At 38.6% G+C, this 23,190-nt stretch overlaps 1 protein-coding gene across 1 annotated transcript; it reads left to right on the top strand.

Annotated features, from left to right (window-relative positions):
• Positions 1 to 220: 220 nt before the first annotated feature.
• Positions 221 to 12,936, top strand: DAZL (deleted in azoospermia like). The gene is made up of 11 exons (XM_030485121.1): positions 221 to 241; positions 2,243 to 2,377; positions 2,598 to 2,689; positions 4,007 to 4,058; positions 6,061 to 6,127; positions 6,426 to 6,559; positions 7,891 to 7,968; positions 8,837 to 8,887; positions 11,193 to 11,297; positions 12,025 to 12,123; positions 12,873 to 12,936. Exons 1-11 carry the CDS (start codon positions 221 to 223, stop codon positions 12,924 to 12,926), a joined length of 888 nt encoding a protein of 295 aa, XP_030340981.1. The 3' UTR covers positions 12,927 to 12,936.
• The last annotated feature ends 10,254 nt before the right edge of the window (positions 12,937 to 23,190 follow it).

Below are 23,190 nucleotides of genomic sequence, written 5' to 3'. Positions count from 1 at the left end.
GAAAGGGAATACTTCTCTAATCGCAGTCTGGTTCGCCAAAACAGATGCAGAAAGGAAGAAGCCAGCAGTTAGGTCAGCTTAAGGTTGCTGTGGAGTTGGAGTTTCATGTTTCAGTTCAAATGCCCTTTAGGTAGGGGCTGCAGCCAAAGAAGTGGTCTCCTCACCTCTTGCTTCATTTTTGCCCTTTTGTACTTATGCTAGCACAGTGTATCACTACAGAATGAGCTTGGATCAGAAGTGGGTATGTCTGAAAAGTACTACAAAACATTTCTCCTGTGAAATGTAGAATTGATTTCCTTGCACAGTGCTGTAAAGAGCTGATGAACAACAGGAGAGAAGGGGGAGAGCTACCCTTTTTTGGCTTACAGCAGGAATGTTGTATTATGCAATCTTTATCACTGTGGAAGAGTGGAGGTTGGGGTCTCCAAGCTCACTGCAGGGTAGTGAGAGTTCTTGGAGGATAGAAAATTGTAACTTTTGTTGAGAATTTGCAGTAGGAAGCATAGTCAATGAGTAAATTGAGTGTAGGCAACAGTATCTGGTGTGATGGAACCATATTTCAAGGTATAGCTTTATGAAATCATTTTGAACTGAATTGATGGCTTAGTGCTTCTCAGAAGAGGTTGTGCCTCCTCCATCTCCATTTACTCTTCTATATACATTGATCTGGTGCTTCTGTGATAGCGTAATAAGCTGATTCAATTCTCCACAATAGCAGAATATTAATAGGGTGAAAAACTACACACTCTATGTCAATCGTCCTGCCAAATTTTGTTGAGCCAGCTTAATCTGATCTGACAAGTGTCAGAACCTGCACAGAGGAGATGCAAGAAAAGAGGTGGGCAAACCCTCTCTGGCTTCTGGTAGTGGTGTGTTTGTTAGTTTGGTTCAGTCATACCAAAAGCACATTTGGAGGGCTGAATTCTGGTTTTGGCTTTGTTCACTTGCTGGGCACATAATTTGGTTCTTGTAACTTTCTCATTCCCTTACTGAGTGTCCAGTTTGAATGAGTAGTTGTCACTCACAGCTGCATTTAAATATACATTAAACATAAAATTGTTACATAGGAAAATTGGGTGATACCTATTGCAAATAACTAAGCTTCAAAATACCACGTAACTTTGACTAAATCAAAGTTTGAAATATCTGAAGTTGTTGAATTGTAAGGAAAAGCTTATTAATGTGGAAGGATGAGTAACACTGAACTGGTCAGAGTTGTTTATGTTCTTGCGAGGCAAAGCATGGCGCATAGCTGGAACCAGTCATTCAAGAGAGTGTAAGATGTGGGGTTTGAGTTTGTGGTGCCTGTGGTGCTTATGCTGTATTTCAGTTCTTGTAAATACCTTTGTAAAACCCACTTCAGACCTTATGCAGAGTATTGAACACATCTTTGCTAGCATCAGTAGTTTATCTGAACAAAATACTGAATTACTGTTTGTTTAGGGAGTATTTTATCTTCCTCTGCACTGAATGAATCCGTAACTCATAGGTTGTGACAAAATAGTTCAGGACCAGAAGGGTGCATCTGAAGTCTGGGTGTGCAGAGTGTGTTGTGGCTGTAGTTGCTCTATCATAACATTCTTTGCAGTTTTTCTTCACATACACTGCATGTACAAGATCCTGCTTTGGTGTAGATGACTTGGAAATAGTTTGTAGCCAGTTACACTCCTGTCAAACTGACAATATTTTTTTTATTCCTGAGGAAATGAACAGTGAATATTCCATCAATGTCTGATTTTCTTTCTTAGATCTGACTTGTAGTTTAACCCTGTTGCCTGTACTCTGAGGCTGTTTGTAAGTGTATGTATATCTTAAAGATTTAAAGCTTTTGACCAGGAAGATGATGGAATTTATTGAATAATCAATTTACGCTAAGTTGCATCTTTAAAGAATTTAATTTCTTGCTTACATCTGTGACAGGAACTTGATAAAGTTCTGAAATGATGTTGGCATTCTCACTGTGTCTGGTAGTAGCAACACTGATCATGAACCTTCATATAGTCAGACACGGCTATTTAAAGTAGCCTAGGTTAGGTCTGGATTGAAATTTTTAAAGCTCCTTAGAATAATTAAGCTTTTTCCAATGAATAGTCTATTTGCAGCAAGTACTTTAAGGAATAGAAAAGGTGCTGCTGAAATCCGTTATTCATGCTATATCTGTAGGAACATGCAGGCATGTTAGTATCTTAAAGTGTACTATAATTATTTGACTGAAATACGTATTTCTGCTTAAATTTTTCAGTCTGCAAACGTGGAGGCCCAGTGTGGAGGTGCCTCGGAGGACAATATCCGTTTGTCAACAACCAGTCAAGGATATGTTTTGCCGGAAGGAAAGATCATGCCAAACACAGTCTTTGTTGGTGGAATTGATATAAGGGTATTTATCTACTTCTAATTGTTCAAGATTTAAGGTATAGGGCACTTAAATGGGGTGGGAATTAAGGTGTTGCAGTGTCATGAAAGAACTTTGGAACAGATGGGTATCTTTAGTTCTTCGGGTGGTAGAAGGTGGATTTAGAAATTGGTACTGGCTGCTTTAAATCAAGTTCTGAACAGTTGAATGTGTTTGAAGGTGTTTAAGATCCTGTTTCTTTTAGATGAATGAGGCAGAAATTAGGAGTTTCTTCGAACGATATGGTGCTGTGAAAGAGGTGAAAATAATCACTGACAGAACTGGTGTTTCCAAAGGGTGAGTAGAACATGAGTAGTTGTTTTAAGTTGCTGCTCATGTGGATCTAATTCTGCCATAGATGATTTGAGCAACTACTTAGGAACACACTTGACAGGCTTAAGCCTTAACACTGGCTGCAGTTTTCTGTTGTGGTGAATTAACACTGAAACATGTAAATCTTGATAGCTCATAAATTGTGTAATCTTACAAAGAATAGCCTGATTTTTTTTCTGACTTCAGGCTGTCTGCTCAGGGAAAAGAGGGTTATTGTCACTTAACCAGTGGAAACAAAGCTGGAAACTTTGTGATGCTTATGCAGGCAGTTCTTTTGTAGAACTCTTCTGATGGCTAGAGTACTTAGCAACAATCTAGAGAGTTCAGGATGGTTAAGAGGAGGGGTAGGTGGTTTATTCAGGGCATCAGGGCATCGGCACTGCACTCTTCTGACACTTTGGGATAAGTTGGAGAAAACAACCAAACTCGTTTGGGTGAAGAGTGAAGCTTAAGTGAAAAGAGAGAAAGCATGGGAAATTTCCATTGAATGTATGTGCAGGGCCATAGCTGTTGGGTTTTGGGGAAGTTTTCCCAGTTTCAAAGTTATTCCTGCTTTGAGAAGGAGGCTTCAGCCTCTAGAAGTTCCAGCCCTATTTTTTTTTTCCTGTGATTCTATGAGCAGATCTTAAAAAGTCACTTTTTTCCCTTGGGCATACATGGTAGTGCACAAGGTGGAAATTACTTTCTCATACCCTTTGCTAGTCTCTATTCTGATGTGCAGTTAGCCAGTGTGTGTTCTGAATATTGATAATGCATTGGCATGCTCCATTAATTGACGCAAGTGTTACTATAATATTCTGAAATTACCTGCATTTTATAGACTAGATAAACTAAGGGGGGCAGTGAAATAAGTTGAAAAACCCAATCAAGGATCACTTCCCCCACTGATGTCATTGTTCTGTAGCGCCTGCTTTCATCCAAATCTCTATAGTAAATATAAAACTTGATAATTCAGATCTTAAAGGGTTTTCTTACTTTCTGAGTTAGTAGTATCAATAACAGTGCTCATTTTGAGTAGCTAGAATGGAAGAGCAGCCCTTGTTTCTATTTTGTATTATTCTAGAATCTGGCATTCAGTTCCCTTCATCTGGCCCAGTAGTATATGCTGTTACTTAGCAGTAAATAGATTTTCATGCTGAATTATAAACTTAATCTCCTACTTGATACTTTTGGCATGCAATGTGATGCACCTGTCTTATCTGCTGTTAACTGTTCTTGTTCAAAATAATTTGGCTAACAAATCCAAATCTGATTATTGAATAACCTGTCTTGTCTTTTCAGGTATGGATTTGTATCTTTCCTGGACAACGTGGATGTTCAGAAAATAGTAGAAGTAAGCTCTTTGTCTAAATTATCTGAAGAAGCTGATATATGAAGGTCGGACACATGTTCAGGGGAAACCAAGCTATGTACCCTGTAGGGTAAAGTAAGATGAGGGAAGTGTAGGGCTGCCTGAAAAGCAAACTTGCTAAAATCTCTACTGTGGGTAGAATCTTTATATGTTTACTTAAATAAGAAACCAAATTAGTTTTAGCATTAGTGTGCTTGTATGTCTCATGTAATTGTATTTCTAGTTATTCGTTTATGTGCTTGAAGGCTTCATGTGTGTGATTTAGCTGCTTACTTTCTGCATTGGATCATCATAGAACCCATGTGCTTATGGCAGATACACAGACCTATCAGCATTATTACTGGGAATTCAAGTAACAGGAAGATAGCATTAGTGTGTTTTACTTACATCTCAGCAGTTGAAGTACGTGTTTCTCTCTTGAAGTATTTGTGCATTTGGATGCTACCTGGAGGGCAAGTGTGTGTTAAGCTTTCTTGACTACAAGATGTAACTGCTCACATGTCATACACTTCTTCTGTAGCTCACAGGACAGAAGGGCTAGAACTGTTGCAGCCCTTCTGGTCTTAAGAGTTCAGTATCAGAAATTTTAAATCTCAGTGCTTATGATCAAATCTGCTGTTTGGTTCTGATAGCCTTCAGCAGGTTACAAAACACACTGAAAGCTTTTTATTTCCCCCCTTCTCCCAAAACTAAGTGCAGTAATGATGAAAACATATATTGAAATATTTCCCTCTCTGAACTCTTTGTATCAGAAACTCCCATGTCTTTGGAGGATAAACAGTCTCTTGTTTGCTTCTGAAGCTTTCAGATAGTGAAGTAGATCTGAAAGACAAATCCAGGGACAAATTTAGTGTTCCATGGTATGTTCAGCTGTCTTTACCTGCTGTCTAGCTCCTTAAGGGGGAAGAGAGCATCTTTGAAGTGGAAAGCAGTGAAACTGCAGCAGGAGATCCTTGATTCTCACCAAAACACTTCAGAAGCTTGCTGTTCCTTAACTCTCATGGGATGCTGACAAAAATACTGCTGTAATGAGCTGCAGACTTACTTGAGAATCCTTTTTACTGTACTAGATCAGTGTGGAATGCCCGCTCTGCGGCAGCAATCTCTATAGAAGCCTCTCAAGTAGCACTGTCACTTGAGCCATGTACATGGCTCACTTTCTCTGTACATGTCTTCAAAGCTAAAAGCTGTCAGTGTATATCTATTAATAGAGTATTGATGTGAGTTTGTATACCAAAAGTCTTGGAAGACCAAGAGGTATATGGTGAATTTGCTTTTCAGCACAAATTTTGGGTGTACGGGCAGTACAAATTACTTCTCAGGAAGAAACGCATCCAGATAGAAATAATCTTACAAAGATGTTGGCTTTTGGAGAGGATGGAAAAAGGGAAAGAATGAACATCTGCGTTTTAGAACCTGAGTCATAAACAGAGGTCACCTCGCTGAAGCATTTTGGGCATTACTTGTACTGAGCGGTTGCAATGTTGTATGTAACTGAACAAGATAAAGCTGCCCCGTGTTGATCTGCCTAGCTCTGTAGCTTTGTGCAACCTTGAAAGTATTTTTCTTCTGATTTGGGTCTGATTCAGTTTGTAACAGCACTCTAGTGTAGTATTTCAAGGGAACCTAGACTGTGGTCACTACTTCAATATCATTACTGAGGCAAGAATTGTCAAATCTGTGTGTATAAAACCAGAAGGCTGATAGTCACAAATATGTAGTTGCAAACTACTAGCAGTGGATGCTGCTATTAAGGCAAAGTGACACAGAATAGGTTTGGAGAGTCGGTGCATAGACAAACAGTTTGCTGAGAGCATTACAGGAAGTTAAAGGACATAAGGTATTGAGGTAGAAGAGGAGAACGGAGGCTGTTGAGCTTGTATGCCAGTTGGTGTTTCTGTGGTATAGAGGCAGAGTACAGTGTCTTAAAATCAAACAACTTCCCTCACTGATTCCCCGGCTTACAAAATAACCTGTCTTTCAGTCACAAATTAACTTCCATGGCAAAAAGCTGAAACTGGGGCCAGCGATTAGAAAGCAACAAAACTTATGTAAGTATACATACACAAATTTGTTGATATTACATGTATATATTACAGTTTCTCTTAATTCTACATTAACATCCTTGCAGATCCTTTTTATCTGATCAGTTCTGAATTTTATGACCTTGCTACTTGTGTGATGTAGAGTTTTGATAATAAAACTCAGGTTGTTAGCACTACAGAATATAGCTAATGTTGAGTTAAATTTAAGAGTCAGAACATGTTTTTTGCAGTTTGAGTTCAGATTAGTAATGAAATACATTATGAAGATGTCTTAATACTATATTTTTCTTTGCTTTAAAACAAGGTTCTTATGTGCATCCCAGACCATTAGTCTTCAATCCTCCTGCACCACAGTTCCATAGTGTATGGGGAAATCAAAATACAGAGACATACATGCAGCCTCCAGCTGTAATGAGCCCAGTAACCCAGTATGTTCAGGTGAGGCTGTTCATGACACTGATTTTGAATCATAATTAAATATTTTTGAGGGTGCCAGCACATACAATTACAGGAGTATGTATCAAGACTCCAACCTTATCTTCCCTCTTGCTTTCTTATTACCTTCCTTAAAAAGCAGTGCCCAGCTTCAGACCATTTTAAGAGAATGCCAGTAACCTTGGAAAACTTATTCAGTGATGTTATCTCTTTATAAAGCAAAAGGTGGAGATACTTTCTATTTTGAGAATGTGAAAACTGTTGAAGGTGGAGCAAATTTTAATTATATTTAATTATATAACAAATAGCACTTTGTATAACTTAACTATATAAATTGCTACTTGTCACAGATGCACTTCACAAATCAAATGCATCTGGATATTTAATGTACTGCTGCCCTGGCTCAGAATAAATCACAAAACTTAAGTGCATTTTTTTAAACAAGTATGGAACCAGAAGCTGGCTGTGGTACTTTGTTTCCTCCAAGCCAAACAAATTCCTATTTCTGAACTGCTGTTGTGTTTAACAACAGTTGCAGCATCTGCTCTTAACAGCTGTGACCAGTACGGTATGTCTACAGGACATCGCTTTATTGGTGTTTCAGATAAGCATTCTTACTGAGGTGTAGGCAAAGTACTTCTGGTCTTGTTATGACCTCTGTACTGTGAATAGAAGGCTTTACAGGTTATGGTATCTTTCCATATAACCCTATATCATATGGCAGTACAACAGGGCAATATTAACTGCAAACTGATTCCATTTTATTAAGTGAATGACCAAACTGGAGTCACTCACAGAAATATTTTTTTCCAAAGCAGAGAGCTTGATAGTACTCTTGCTGGTTCTCCCAAGTTTAGTGAGAGTGTGAAATAGTGTAGGAGGAACTAATTGTCTTAAATGCTGGAATGTGCCTTTAACTATTCTTTGAAGAAGCTGAGAAGGTTCCAGATTAACACTGTGTCAAAATACTTGTGGTGAAGAAATGCTGGGAAATCATCTGAATTGCTTTGGCTCCAAGAAACTGATCTTCAGGCTGTAGTCCATTATTTCATGGTAGTTGGTCTGAGATGAGTTGTATTTCTGAAATGACTTAAAAGATCAGCTACAGCCAGGTGTGGGATTTGTAGATACGTATTTAGAATCCCACGTCCTAGAGATTTTTAGTGCCTGAAGTGCTGAAGCCCCATGGGGAATCTCTAATGGTTGCTTTGAAATAATGAAGCTAGTGTGAAATGGGGATTGAGATAACAACGTGACTACATCTAAAAATGTGCTCCTGACTCCTGTCTTGCTTCAAACTTGTGTTTTTAAAAAACCCTGAACTTTATTTACAGACATACCCATACGGTTCACCAGCTGTATTGATACAGCAGCAAGTTCCTGTAGGGTATCAGCCAGCCTACAACTACCAGGTATGTCATTCTTTAGTAGCAGCAGAAAGGCTATTTGATACCTGGCAAAACTTGAATGGAATGAACAGTGTTAAGTGGAGTCTGACCTTTCTGTGTTTCTCTTCCTGGGAATTCTTTTTCCCTTCAGCTCCTGCTTCACAAACCAAAAGTAAAAACAAAATTGTTTTTGTTCTAATGCAGTGAAAACTATTCAGTAACTTAGCATGCTCTTCAGTTTGCATGCACCACTCCCCCCCCCCCCCCAAATAATTGATGAATTTAACTTCCAAATTAGCAAAAAGTAAATGGATCAGTAATATTTCCTTCTTATGGGAAGGAGCTTTGCATACTATAGTGTAGCTAGTTGATGTTGCATAAAACAGAATCCCTGAGTCTTACCAGTCTATAAAAATGTGGGATGTATTTAGAGGAGATGTGCTCTTGAGCTCTAAAAAGGTCTTGGAAGACACTTCACTGACAATGATTTTTGAACTCATAAGTGAAATATGTGTCTAAGTCCTCTTATTGAAGCTAAAGCAGAAATAGTTCAGTAACTGGAGCTAATGAGAGGTTTGAGATGTTTTCAGTGTGGCTGCTGTGATTTCCCTTATTTTTCTAATATTTAGAAATCTTATTTTAAAAAAAAACCCAAACAACTTGGAATGAGAAGAGGAAGGAGATAGTTCACTCTTTGGTAAGGATGACCTTATGCTAAACACTATGTGAGGTACATGTGAAAAAGCTATCTTGCTGGACAGAAGACTGTAAACTACTGTTCAATGAAAAATCCAGACTTGAAATGTTACAAATGGTGCTCTTAAAGAGCAGCTACTTTCCTGTGTTGGAACCAAATGAATAAAAGCTGGTTTTTGTCCAATTCTTGTTCAAGGTTCAACCACAATGGCTTCCTGGGGAGCAAAGAAACTATGTTATGCCTCCGGTAAGTCTACAATGTTAAACTTCGGGAACTGTCTTCTCAATTAGCGCACTGTTTTGACAGGTTGATACTTTAAAGAACAATCAAAATCGCCATTGTTTGTTGGCTGGAACTGTATGTAATCTGGTATATACAAATCTATAGCTGCTGACAGAGTAGGTAGCTGTTTAGGGCTTCCTCCTGACATGGTGCTCTTCTAGGAGCTGCCTGGCAGAACAGAACTACCTGGTTTATGGTGTTACACCATGTATTCTGGTCACAAAATTCTGGAATTTTAATGTGAACAGAATTGTTTTTTCATGAAAGGTTGAAGGAAAAATAAGTGGTGACCCAATGCACAATCCTGACTTAAGATCTGTATAATATTACTGGTTACTGTTCCAAATTTTTTAAAAAAAACCTCAAAATACTCTGCTTTGCAAATACTGATAGTTTTTGGCTCTTTTCAACAGCTTTTAAAATGGTTTCCCAGGCTGCTGCAGGCTGTAAATGGTGCTGATACCTTCTAAAAAAATTACTTGCTTTCTGTGACTCTACACAAGTGCCATCCACAAGAGGAGAAAATACTGTGTATTTCTTTAAAAGTGTTGGAACTTAAACTTGCATCTTGGTGTTTTGTGTTCTTTGGGTATAATCCTGTATTTATTGAGTACAGTTTCTGTTAAGCATTTAAAAGCTGTAACAATTTTTTTTTCTGAACAGTATTTGTTCAAGCTAATTTCCAGCAGATGTCTGTAGAATATGTAAGGTAAATGGGGGGGAAAAATGGAACTTTGTGCATATATATTGCTGCCTGCATGCATCTGGCAGTTCTGTCTCTGATCATATTAGGAGAATATTCCTGCTCACTGCCAATCATGTGCACTAACATTTGCTTTCAGCTTCTCAGTGGAGAAGTAGCCTTTTTCTTCTCATGGGAAGTCTTTTCTTAGTGAGTCCTACCTTTGCCTTAGTGGGGGCAGAAACACTCAAAAGAGTTCAGAAGTTATTGAAATACTGATTAACCTGTTGGCTTGAAATAATTTTTGTTGAATAACATCTATAGACATGATACAGCAGTAGTACACCACTTCATTAAATGATAGCAAGCTGAAGAGTTCTTAAAGTGGGTGTGTGTGACGGTTTTCATTGGATGTTTTAAGCTTTAGTATATGAGCAGACAACTGTTTTAGAACTGTTAAGCATCTTTTAAGTACCATTCTTCATGCAGACTCAAGAGGGCAGGCACATAATGAGACAGGAAACTTCATCTCTCGGTCTGCTGCTCTGTATCTATCTATTTGCTCAGTGGATAATCAGTTTCCATTCATAAGCGGAATGCCCCAGTTGTGATGAGGTCAGATACGGTGCCTCTTCTGATGGTTAGGAGTGGTGCCCAGAAAGGAGTAGTCTGCTAATACCGGAGGCTTCTGTGTCTCCCACTATCATCAGTTTGAGACTACAGTTTTGGTGTTGAAGTGCTTTTGGGAGTGTTGGTACACCATGTGGTTGCTTTGTATAATCACAAATAGCGTAAAGAATGATGTTGCAAGAAACTGAGAGCTACTGTCAAGACTTGGTGAATCTGATTACTTTGGGAATGGGAGGTGGGGAGTTTGGCTCCTGAAAAGTGAGGATGCTTAACCCTGCCATTGAGTACCCAGTGAAATTAGCTGTAAAAGCTGCCAATCCTCTCCGGAAGCATCTGGAAGGATGTTTTCATAAAGAACAAATGCTTTATCAGCCTCTTGGCTATTGTAATTTAACTCTGCACTTGGTTGCCAATTGTAACACTGCCCTGTAAGCAGAGGGAGGCAGGGAGTTTTTAAAAGAAAATGTGAAATGACTTGCGCTTTTCCAGATCTTTTTACATCTTTATTTTTTTAAAAACTATATTGGCATGAAGGAAGCTTCAAACAAGAGAGGATCTGTATAGAGAAAAGCAGCTTCTTGGAAGGGTAGTGGTAGATGATACTTTGCTTCCCTTTTCATTTGATTTTAGTGCTTAATCTCTTGAAGTTACTGCTGCTTGTCTCATCCTCAGTGAACGCCTTCATTACTCAATATGCTTAAAAAAACCCCTCACATGGAAGAAGTAGGTTGAGGAGCTAACTCTGGAGTGGTTACAGTGGAGAGAGACATTTATTAGAGTATATCCTTTTTGGAAGGAAGTAGAATGTAGCATATAGTATTTCCCTCACTTGTGAAACTTTACTGGAAGTACAAAGACAAGGTTGGCATAGCTTATGGATAAGCGAGGACCAGCAACAACACAACTGTGCATGTTTTCCCAGTGTTACTGAAACACTGCAATATTTAAACTCTACAGGTTTATACTTCAGTAAGTTACCACTGCACTGAGGATCCAGAATTTATACAGACAGAATGTGCTGTTCCAGAGCCCACACAGTCGTCTACTAATAGTCCACAAAAGGTAAGTGCTTTCTCAAAATGTCAATGTTTTGCTATAAATCCTGTTCCCAGAAATTTGTATGTGAGAATTATGTGGCTTGGTGAAGACGGGATTCTGACCAGTATCCTAGAAATTAAGGTTATTGAGCAAATGGCTAAAGCAGCAACTATCTACTGTACCCAATTTCTGGGTACAACTTCAGAAGCCTCGCGTTTCCTTGAAACTGCTAGTGCTTGTCTGTAGTGCTGAAGTCTCTATGAAATGTGTGTTCTACTTCATTGAGTATAATTTTTTTTTTAAGTGATGACTCTTTACTTAATCTGAGAACTGCAGGGGGAATTGCAGGTACTAAAAATGCAGGTTAGGTAGCACTACATGCTACCTCACACAGATTTATTGTAAGCTTCAAATATCTCAATTGGTAACATTTTTGGTAATTCCCTTCACCTTCTTTTGTGAAACGTGACCGCAGTTTGGCAACAGTTGGTGCTGAAGTCTAAAAGAGACTTCCATTTTTCAGCTGTTTGCCTACTCCACAACTAAACTGGCATTTCACTGGTTAGAACTGTTGCCTTGTAAAATCTAAGGGTGATAATGAGTTACCAAGATTAGAAACTGATAAAGAAGAGCTCAGCAAATGTAAGGGAATTGAGGAATCCTGAATGCAAACTCTGTAACAGACACACATTGCTAGTATTGGGCTAAGAAAATCAGTATTGTTGTAGATGCAACTATAATTGTATTTCAGAAGTCTGTGGACAGGAGCATACAAACAGTAGTATCCTGTCTGTTTAATCCTGAGAATCGTCTGAGGAACACTGTTGTATCTCAAGAAGACTACTTTAAGGTATGTAGTTAAAGCAGAATTAAATCCCTAAAACACAGCTGACCTTCACCTTGTTCACTTATAGTACACCATAAAGATGAAGGGATTCATATCTGGAATGTTTTCTTTCTTGTATGTGCTCTGTGATGTATGGGTTTGCCACTCAACTGCTTAATGCTGGAGACACATGCTGAAGTTGGATTCAGTGGATTTAATCAAGACTATATAAAATGCTGAACAGTCAGCTCAGGGACACTTAAGAGTACAAGGCTGGGTAATCATTTCTCAGTGACAAATTGCTGAAAGGGCAGTGGGTTACTCCCTAGTTTAGTTAGATGATGTTGAGTTTGAGCCTTGATAGTCTTTACACCAGTTAAGTATCCACTGTGGATTGTGGCTCTCCTTACCAAGTAGAATGTGTATGCTTTAACCAATAAACTGTAGTCCAGGTTGGTAGCTGGTCATAACATTCTTGCTATGTGTTCAGTCTTTGTAGAATTGCAGCTTCTGATTATATTCCTGCTAGTATTCCTGTTGTTCACTAATGTTATATTTAAGACTTTGCATCCTTTTTTTAAAAGGACAGACATGTGAACTAGGCACATGTACCCTGAAGCAGGAATACAGAAGCTGTGTATTTGCTGGTTTTGGAGGGAGTGGTGGTGAATAGAGTACAGAAGGTGTTCAGCTACTTCTCCTGAAAGTTCAGTTGCTTTATTGTGGTTATTACCTAGAAATTTTTTCCTGTCTTTTCTCCTATCCCGTTCCAGGAGAGGAAGGCACATCACTTCAGAAAAGGAAGAGCAGTACTCAAAAGTGTTTGATCAATGAAGGCAGAATGCAAGTGTTTGATCAACAGAAGCTTTAAAGTATCTAAATTCATTGACTTGCTCTTAAGTAGAGTTCAGTTTACCAATGCAGTATGATGTTTTTCAGAAGGTTGCTTCAAGTTGAAGTTTGTGTTCCTGTTGTACCTGTTTCAATACAGTTGGCTCTGCTTGAGTAGTTTGAAGTTTAATGTTGTAAGAGTTGACAAACTTCCAGGTTTTATTAATTGTTTGCATGCTTCCCCTGATAACTGACTGGCATGTTAAAGAGTTTATATCGGAAAACCACTCTTGGTTTGTTTGCATGTGGGTTTTCTTTTGAGTTCTAAAATACAGTTTGCATGTTACACTTAGTTTTTGTTAAACCACAGTTTAAGTGACTAATATTGACTGGTTATCTCTTGCAGTTTAAAAATGGAAGTAGTTATTTGCCCAAGAGGTTGTATTTTAAAACTGAGCTCTTAATCAGTGAAGTGGAAGATGTCAAGTTGTAACTCAGCTGAAGCCCTTTAAGTCCTGGTTGTCTTTAGACTACCTAATCAATGTGGTTATGTTCCTTAATGACAGTTTATGTACCTGCAGTCTTGACCATCACTACTAGCTTTGGGAGAGTAATTAGGAGAATCCTAAAATTCCTATACCTAACTTAAGATGCAAGAATGTAGTTAGCTGTATTGGCTACTCAGTAGAGTATGCTTTTTTACTTGAAAAATTTTAGCAATACCTGCATGTTAAAATTGTGAGAAAACACTGCCTTTAAAATATGCCTTTATGTGATGCAAACTGTTAATCAAAGAATATCTGTAAGACTATTTTAATAATTATGTAGATTTTAGTTGTGTATTTTGAAACAAAATAAAATAAATTTTTATTTTGACTTCTGAAACTTCTGGTGATGTGCTGATACAATGCTAGAGCCACTTTTAAGCGATCTTGAGAAAGACATGGTATAATAAAGGTCTCCTGAAGCTATTGGAGATTTATTACCCTATGTGAGAACTGAGTTACTACGAATTCACAGTAACAAACTTCATTTTGTATAGTTACTAATTGCAGTTTTGAAAGAGTAGAACTGAGAACTGTATTTAGTATGTATGTTGGGCCCTAGCCTGCTTTTTTTCTTCCTGCTCCAACACCTTAATGTCCCTGAAGGGGAGACTAAAAAGGGAATTAAGCCTCTCTGGTTGTTAATGTATACATGAGCTTGAATAGCACTGCATGTTCTGCTTCAGATTTCTAGAAATTCTAGAAGTAGTAATGGCTAGGAAAAGACTTCCCTTGAAGTAGATGTTAGTGAAGTGTACACAAGGGAACATTGCTACAGACCTGGACATCTCAGACATTTTAATGCTGCAGCCATAATCCCTTAGAACTGCTTCTTGGGAATATTCTGGGTGGAATTTCATTAATGAAGAAAGGGATGGGGCAGGGGTAGAAATGATTATAGGTTTTGGAGCTACTTTATGGAGAACTATACTAAGGTTCTGATAGCATAAATTGACCTGAAAAAGCAAAGCTGTTAACTTTTTCTCTGCTCACTGTACCATGTCACTAAAGATAGTGTTAAGTGTTCCCATAATACCAATTTGCCATAGTTTTCTCAAGACTAGTGTTTTAAAGATAGTAGCTTGATTATACTTAAATTCTACAGTTAATCTTACTCAGCTAAACTCAGTGTTTTTATTTTAAGAATAAATCTGGAGTTTGCTGACTATCAGGACCCTTTTCTTTGCAACTCCTAAGTACCTAAACCAGCCTACTCAGGCTGTTTAAAGCTGTTACGTCAGTTTATTGATAAAGGTAATAGTTTCTTTGCAAATGCACATTTCATTTTGTCTTAATGTTCTAGTTGGCTTGATTGCCCTGGGATGTGTTTGAGGCTTTATGCTGTAGCTGTAAGAAAACACAAAGTGCCTATGTGTAGTTCTCATTGAATCAATACCAAACGAAAGAGATAAAACAGAAGATAGCTACATAGAGTGCATATTTTATGTTTATTTGACCAAGTGTTACCCGAAGGACCATCTGGTGAGTGAGATGATTGTTCAGTATGTTTCAGATGATGGTGCTAGCTATGAACTGTTCTTACAAGCATGCTGAGATGGCTTATCACAGTGAAATGCATAGCCCCGGCCTTATGAGTACCATTTATTTTCTCTTCCATTAGATCATGTTGTGCTGGTTTTGTTAGCCATTTCTCACCCGGAGGAAACTAAATTTTTTTTTTTTTTTATTCCCATCTGGGAGTTGTACATTTTGTGGTATATGCCAGTAAAAGTAACAAGTTATAACTAAGAGCATGCATTTTTAATGTTCTTTTGAAGTACCCTATAAGCATAACGCAAAAACAGTAGGTAAATCTCTTTCGTGTTGCATTCAGAAAGTTGAAACATCTGTTCAGTATGGCTGTAGCTGAAGGCGTTTGTAAAATAGGTGCACCACTGGAGCTTCTTGCAAATTTGTACCTCTTGTACTACAAAATCAAGTGGACCATGTTAACTAGTAGGTGGTACTGAGTTCTCGTAGATCTGCCTTTGCTTGTACAGAGTATGTACATTGTGTGGGACCCCAAAACATGCAAGTCACCTTTCAATAGTAAGACAGCTTTTTGTCAAAAGAAGCAATTGTTTAGACAAGATAGAAAAATATAGTGCTTGCATTTACTTGGTATTACAGAGCTGTGACACTTGTTTCTTTTATGGTTCTTACCTGAAGTGTCCCAGATGAGCTGCTTGGTGCTGTGGCCTTTTCATACTCTGTTTGCAAGCTTTGCCACCTGACAGTTACTCTTGGAATGAGACAACTAGCCAGATGGTGTTCTTGGATCTCCATTAGAATGACTGTCTGGCACAGACACTAATTCCCTGTCGAAATGGAAATAGTTTTTTTTCCTTCTAGGTATTTGTGTGCTAAACCAAGATACTAAATTCTGTTCTACATGAAGGTGATCTAGTCCTTAAGTGCTACAAAGAAACAAAAGGATTTTCCCTTCCTTGCCTTCCACAGGGTTTTCTTTTGCAGGCCTCAAACAAACAGAGGTTTTTAAGTCCTCTAACAGGTATGCAATCTCTTTTACTTGCAGGAATGACTTGGTAGACCAGTATTTTAGGATCAGTGTTGTATAATTTAAAAGCTTTAATGTCTGCCACTTTCTAAGTAGCTGAGAGAGGGAAAATAAGTTAAAAAAAATCTAGGCTGTAAAGGGTATCGGGGCTTCAGATGAATTGTGCATCTCAAGAAAAAGCCTAAGTCGCTTACAACCTCACACAATTTCATACTGCATTTCTACTCTAAATTCACTAACTTTTTCTAAGAAAGACAACACCAACAGTTTATAAAGGCTTTTGCATTGCCCCAGTGACTCTTCTGGCTTTAGCTCCTGTGAACGAATTCAGAGGGTTTCTTGTTTCTCCTTTTCCGCACACCCCCCCCCCCCCCAGTAGTGTGAACTTCAGTGTACTTGGTGCTCAAGACAAATATGAAAAAGGGTGTTTCATTCGTTTAGCTTAGGATTGGGAGATTCTTGTAATGAAGATGGGTTTTACATTTAAAAATGTCACTGTAAAATACAGTGTCTGAGTTGAAAATCAGGAAGTATCTTAAAGCATACAGTAACTGTTTTAGGGCTAGCAGCATAATTAAAACTGCAAAATCTCAAAACCTCTGAATACATAGCCTATGTATTTACATAGCCATGTCAAGATGCATGCTACAGTCAGTATATTTCTGATACAGTAAAAATTAAAGGTGCTGCTTGTAAGGCATTATTCTACCTATAGGTCTGCAAAACTCCTACTCTTCTTGGGGGGGGTGGGGGTGTTTGTAATTGTGCCCTCTAAGCTTCTGGCTCTTAACCTGTACCTATGGGTTCTTCTGTGAGTCAGGTGTTTGAATTTTCAATGTATTGTTTGAACTCAGGGAGGCTGCTTTCCTTTCCCCCTACCCCATTCAAGAGAAGTCTGACCTCTACATGCTTTCTGTCTGAAATTTAGAGGAGTAATATTTTGCTGAGTGGGGCTTTTTTTTTTTACTCCCCCCTCCCCTAGAAAAACTTAAATGTGTTTTCCTCCCTTTATCTTGTGCTGGTTCACATGGTACACTAAGGATGGGTGTTCAAGGAATTCTTAAACTTCTTGTAAAGCCTTCCTAGGACAACTTAGAGTTAGAACCACCAGTTAATAGAGGTTGTTCACATGTTTCCCTGGGAAAAAATTGGTGCTTAGAACTGTAAATCATAGTGTGGGTTGGAAGGGACCTTTAACGGTCATCTAGTCCCAATGCCCCTGCAGTGAACAGGGACATCTTCGACTAGATGAGGTTGTTCAGAGCCCCATCCAACCTGACCTTGAATGCTTCCAAGGATGGGGTGTTTACCACTCTCTGGGCAACCTGTGCCAGTGTTTCATCATCCTCATTGTAGAAAAAACTTCTCAGTATCTAGCCTGAATCCCCTCTTCTAGTTTAAAACAATTACCACTCATCCTATCATGATGATGAGGTACATGCTCTACTAGAAAGTCTGTCCCCACCTTTTTTATAGGCCACTCTTAGGTACTGAAAGGCTGGAATAAGGTCTCCTTGAGCCTGCCTTCTCTAGGCTGAACAACTCCAACTTAGCCTTTCTTCATAGGAGAGATGTTCCATCCCTTGGGTTTTGGTGGCCTTCATCTGGACCCTCTCTAACAGGTGCATGTCTCCTGTACTGAGGGCTCCAGAGTACTCTGGGTGGGGTCTCATGAGAGTCGAGTAGAGAGAGGGGCAAGATCATCTCCCTTGGAGAAAAAAATCTTTTGGCCTTAAGCAGTTCATAGGGTCACACTTAGCTGAGCTGTGGAGCCATCCAGTTGTTGCCATTAACTGGTGTTTATATGTTAAAGACTGAGGCAAACAACTCGGCCTTTTCCTCATCCTTTGTCACTGTTTCCTGCTCATCCAATAAGGGATGGAGATTCTCCTTAGCCCTCCCTTTGTTGCTAATATATTTATAGAAAAGCTTTTTACTTCTCTTGCAGTATCCAGATTGAAGTTCTAGTTGGGCTTTGGCCCTTCTAATTTTCTCCCTGCAAACCTTTGTGACATACCCTTAAAGCATCTTCCTTTCTCTCATATGTACTACAAAATCTCTGCAGGAAGTGTCTTAATTACTGGGAGGAAAGTCCTCATAGGACAGTACCCCACTGCACTGAGCAGCTGCCCTGTGATGTGCAGGTAGGTTTTGAGCCTGCTATAGGTGATGTTTTCCCTGTAGCCATTAGAGGGCTCTCACATTCAGTGCTGCCTAAAAAGATCATACTGTAGTTATGAGACTACAAACAGTAATTAAGCTAAAACCATCATTGATAAAGGTATGTGTATATAGCATATAGGCAAAACCTGACATAGGGTTTCTTTATAAGATTTCCCGTACTGTCCCTTAAGGCTGTTAATTATGTTTATTTTGAGCAATATGCAGAAATTCCTTGCTTATAATACAAATCCTTTTCTAAAAGGAGAAAGGTCTTTTCCTTGTTAGATGTTTCACTAGTGCAGAATCGAAGTTATTGATACAGCACTAAATGTTATTAGGGTTGTTCGCTTAGTGCTCCTGGTTCTTTCACTAGAATAGAGATCTTTGTACATAGTTCAGCAACTTACTTGCCAAGTCTTTTCTAAGGAAAAATGTTGCAACAACTGATCTATATTAATAAGTCACTTCTGTAAATGTTGGATTTCATTTGTTTTTGACAAAGAAATAAGTCTGTGTGTAACATTCAAATAGACCAATAGCTTTCATAAAACTTAACTTGTCAGTTGTGCTTATTTTGGTGTTGCAGTGGTTATTCCCTGACTTAGGAGACAGACTCAGAAATTACTTGTTTTCTCAGGCGGCTTAATTAATTTTCATTAATTAAAAGTGCAATTCTGGGGACTGGGTAAGGTGCACAGCACTTCAGAACGCTGGGCTACTAGAGGATGAGGAGCTGTGCTGCATTGCTTTCTTACACTGAGACAGTACTGAATGCGTCTACTGGGGTGAAGGAAGCCTGAATATGGAATGTTTTTTACTTCTCCTGCTACATGTAACTTGATTGTATTTGTTCAGCTCTTCATAAGAGTCTTAAGGAGTTGATTCCATGTGGAATATCTGCAAGAGGTTCTGGAGTCTCGAGCTGAGGAGTCAGTGGATTGGAATTAATACCTTAGCAAATCCTTGTATGTCCAGAGAAAGAACATTTTTTAGGTCCCCGTGTGAATTCAGGGCTGCTGCAGAAACATTTCATGTCTCAGCATAGCTGAGTGTGTATCTGACTCCATTTCCCTGACCTTGAGGGGGTGCAGACATGGCAGCCAGACACATCTGCTTCTGAAAGGTCCCTTATTTGTGTGCATTCAAATTATTAAGCGGGTCCTAAACTCAGGCCAGCACTAACTGCAAGCAGAGCTCCTTCAACCAAGTGAGGTTTGATTACTAGGTGAACAATACACTCTACTTATTCTTTATAATAAGCTAAGTTTTAAAACTTCTTTCAGTTGGCATTCGCAAATGAATCTGAAATACTTTTACATTATAAGCCTTGATTTCTGTCTTTTCTCCTAGACTCTTTGATCCATCTTTGAGAAACTATACCTGAATATAACAGCCCTGTATGGTGACTGAGCTGTGTGCAGCTGAAGGTGTAGGGATCTTTATACAGACTAAAGATACATGAGGGGTTCACTGTTTTTTGTAGTATTTCTTATTCTCATTATGCTTTGTAATACTTCAGCATGATCAGTCTGGATGGATATTAAAAATCTTAGACCAGCATCTGTTTTATAACCACCTAGGTTCTATTCCTGTATGTTAATCTTCACACTGTGGTGGACCCAGCTGTGCAGTCCATCTTCTGCGGAGAATTGTACCAGTTGCCATGACAGCATATAGCTACCTACTGGTGACAGAATAATAGGCATGTGACTCCTTTGATAACTGTCACAATGCAATTTAGTCATCAGCCAGCAGGTGGGGCATTAAGCTAACAAAACCCTACCAAATACTGTAATTTCAACATTTCTCTTGTGAAACACTAGCCTGACCTTTTCATGATAAAAGCTCTCTGTCACAGAATGTAGCAGTTCTTATTGTAGGCTAACTAATTTATGCATTAAAGAAAAAAAGGCAGTGAAAACACTTTGTAGATTACCAAAGCTTGTATTAAAATGTGTGATGAGTTTGACAGAAAGGCAGGGTTTGTTAGCAGGTCTAAGCGTGTGGTCAGGACAGAGCTGGGGCACTCCATAGGGAAGCAGGACAGGGAAGTTTAAACCACTGTTTTATTCTGTAGCTGATAAATTCCTGTCAGCTTATCTGTAGGTCTCTTCAGTTCCTCTCTTTCGGTAAGTCAGAAAAGGCTTTTGTTTTTTTTTTCTGCTTTCAGGTAAGTCCAGTTTATTCTACAATCCCAAGAATCTGAGCAATATCAAATAGTAAAAAGAAAAGCCTGTAGTGATACTTACATCTCAGTATATTCTGCATGTACTCATTTAGCCTGCTTTGTTCCCTTTTTTTACAGAGGGAGGGTTGAAATGAGTAAGAACGTGGAACGCTTCTTTAAACTGGGTACTCATTCTGAACCTCTCTGTTCTTGTAAATGGAACACAGTCATTGGCAATGGATGGGAACTTGGCCATGTGGTTTACCTTTGTTACCAGTGCTTACTGTTACCTGCTGTTTTCAGTGTTTCCTAGGACCACAACCCTTGGTTGGAGGAGGGGAGGGATTTATCTAGCAGAAACTGTGGATAACAATTCTCAGTTGCTGCATCTGCTTCTCCTCGGGAATTATGAGCTCTCTGAAATGTTTGCTTTCTTGTGTGACATTTTCCAATATAAATGACACTTTATGATAAGGTATTAGGAAGCCAACAATGAACAAACAAACACAAAGTGAGTGTTCATTTACATTTTTGCTTCTTGTTATAGAAGCACTACTGAAGAAAAGAAAAATGTGTTACTTGTCGAGGTACTACATTTGCTGGTGACCCTTAAACAATTTTAGTTAAGAACTACAATACTAATCCATGTCAAGGCTTGTCTAGGTCAGTATAATAGTTGTTACTGGAAACCTGTCTGTAACTGGAAAAAAGACAAGAAAATAGATACTCAAGAACACGCTCAGCTTCTAGAAGCTTGTGCCTCAGGATTTCTGAGCTTGTCTTTGATCCCTCCTTTAGGTATACATTGAACAGTAGCAAGGCAGGCTGTACTAGAGTATCTTGCCACAATGACATAGAATGCAGTTACAAGGAATTATGCTTGCTGTATGAGTCCAATATGTTTTCATCCTTGCCTTTACAGACTTAGTAATGCTTCAACCTAAATAGCAATCCATTAACTTGGAACAAAGCTGTTTAAAAAAATCAAACCATGAAACAAACTTCTTTTATAGACCATTAGGATTCTTTAACAGATTTTCTGCCATACTCTGTGTTAAACTATTTATTTATTTATATGTATATATATAAAAAAACCCAAACAACCCTATCATGGAACTGCTAAAAAGAAGGCAGTAGGAGATACTACTATGTATTCATATCTAGAGCTCTCCAGAAGTACTTGGTATGTGCTGCCTAACTAGCAAAAAATATCCTGTATGCAGAATTCGAAGCAGCTCCTGAGGCCACAGGCTGTGTCCAGACAAGCTAAGTCAGGAAAATTCTAGTGTATATGATACTGTCTGAATAAGATTCTTTAACAAATGTAGGGGATGTGCGTCACTAGTGATGATGACTCTTAACTGTGTCCTGAAGCTTTGAGTTGCTGGCACCAGATCCTGTTACAGCTACTAGAGTGGTCTCTTCATCCAAGGGGCAGGGGTCTGTGTTTTGGCAGCAGATGATGTATTATCTCAAACCAGCATGCTTGGCTTGGAATGTGCAGCCTCAAACTATAAAATTCATGTTTCTGTGTCTGTTCCCTCACATATGTACAAGCAAAGGATGAAACAGAGCTGTATTATAGTACTGTTAATTATTTTGGAAAGAACGCTTTTCAACTTGGAAAGCAGAAATCTCAAATCTAATTGGAAACAGGATTCTGTCTTAGTTTAAGCACAGAAGCAATAGAGAAATTGGCTGAAATGTCCATTAAGTGCTCCTTGCAAAGCACTGTGAGAAGCAGACATGATCTTTGTCTTGCCTTATTCAAGAGCAAAGTTCATTTTAATTTGGTCTTAATGCAGTAACATGGAAAGTTAAACTTCAGTCTCTTTGACCTGTTAGGAAACTTAAGTTTGAAAACTTAAATAAGAATCTTATTACCTGCTCTTTCATCCTGTGTGCTGCCCTTCATACCAAGTAATAAAGAGAAGGTGGAGCTAGTGGGGAAAATGGAGTTCCTCTGACTAGCCACAAATGCCACTGTATTGATTACCTATGCAACATGGATATACTTTAAATATACATACTTAACTGCAAGATCAAGGATGAAACTTAATGGTTTGATTTTTCAAACACTGTTCCCCAGGTGCATGGCAGAATAAGGTTTTTAAAGACTTGCAGCAGGTTTTATACCTTACTGTCCCAGAAAACTGAAATAGCGCAGAAAATAAGTTTTTGCTGTTACTAAAATACCTATTTATTGAGCAACTGTACAGATAACATGAGACAAGGTTATTGTGTCTGTGTGGAAATGTTGTAGAGTATGGAGTCCACATTTACCTTGTTCTGATGCTAGGCAGTTCGTTAATTTATGTGTTTAAGCAGCTTCTCTAACATCACTGGCTTTGTGTCTCTGGTGGCACAGATTATAAAGTTCTGCATGCTGAAATCACTTTCATAGTGGAACTGCCTAGATCAGTATGGCTTTACAGTTTTCAAAATCTGAAACTGTTGTATAGCTCCTCCACTCATGCTTTTCTCTTGGTAGCTGGCTCTCTTTGGGGAAGGTTAGTCCTGTCCTGAGCTGTTACTTCTAGTTGGATCTAGTATAGAAAGTGATTTTTCTTTTTTTATTTGCATTCTTTATACTGCTTCTTAGGAGTCTGGGTTAGATTGTAGTTCTTGTTCATACTCTCTTGGCAAGCTTTATCTGGTTAGCTGTATGCAACAAAGATACCCCAAAAGAGTCTTTCACATTTTACTGTGGAGGGTAAAGCACTGTTTGAAGGCTTTTAGCTTTGAGTAGTTTAAAGAAAACTTAGAGGTAAGGTAGCTCAGGCCAAGGTGATACTTCTGGTGTACAATACCTATTAATGCACTCAGAATGAACAGTTTATGTACAACTTGTGTGAGATACTAAGTTT

The sequence above is a fragment of the Strigops habroptila genome, chromosome 1 (assembly GCF_004027225.2).
Source record: "Strigops habroptila isolate Jane chromosome 1, bStrHab1.2.pri, whole genome shotgun sequence".
Classification (NCBI taxonomy): Eukaryota; Metazoa; Chordata; class Aves; order Psittaciformes; family Psittacidae; genus Strigops; species Strigops habroptila.
The sequence above is the reverse complement of the archived record's forward strand: the minus strand, read 5'-3'. Positions and strand labels throughout refer to the sequence as shown.

What these genes read in the sequence shown, in the direction of transcription:
- DAZL (XM_030485121.1), top strand. Translation starts at nt 221, where the DNA reads ATGAGCTTGGATCAGAAGTGG. An exon ending in AGAACTGGTGTTTCCAAAGG is followed by an intron (nt 2,690 to 4,006) that starts GTGAGTAGAACA and finishes TTGTCTTTTCAG; the next exon opens with GTATGGATTTGTATCTTTCC. An exon ending in CAGTAACCCAGTATGTTCAG is followed by an intron (nt 6,560 to 7,890) that starts GTGAGGCTGTTC and finishes CTTTATTTACAG; the next exon opens with ACATACCCATACGGTTCACC.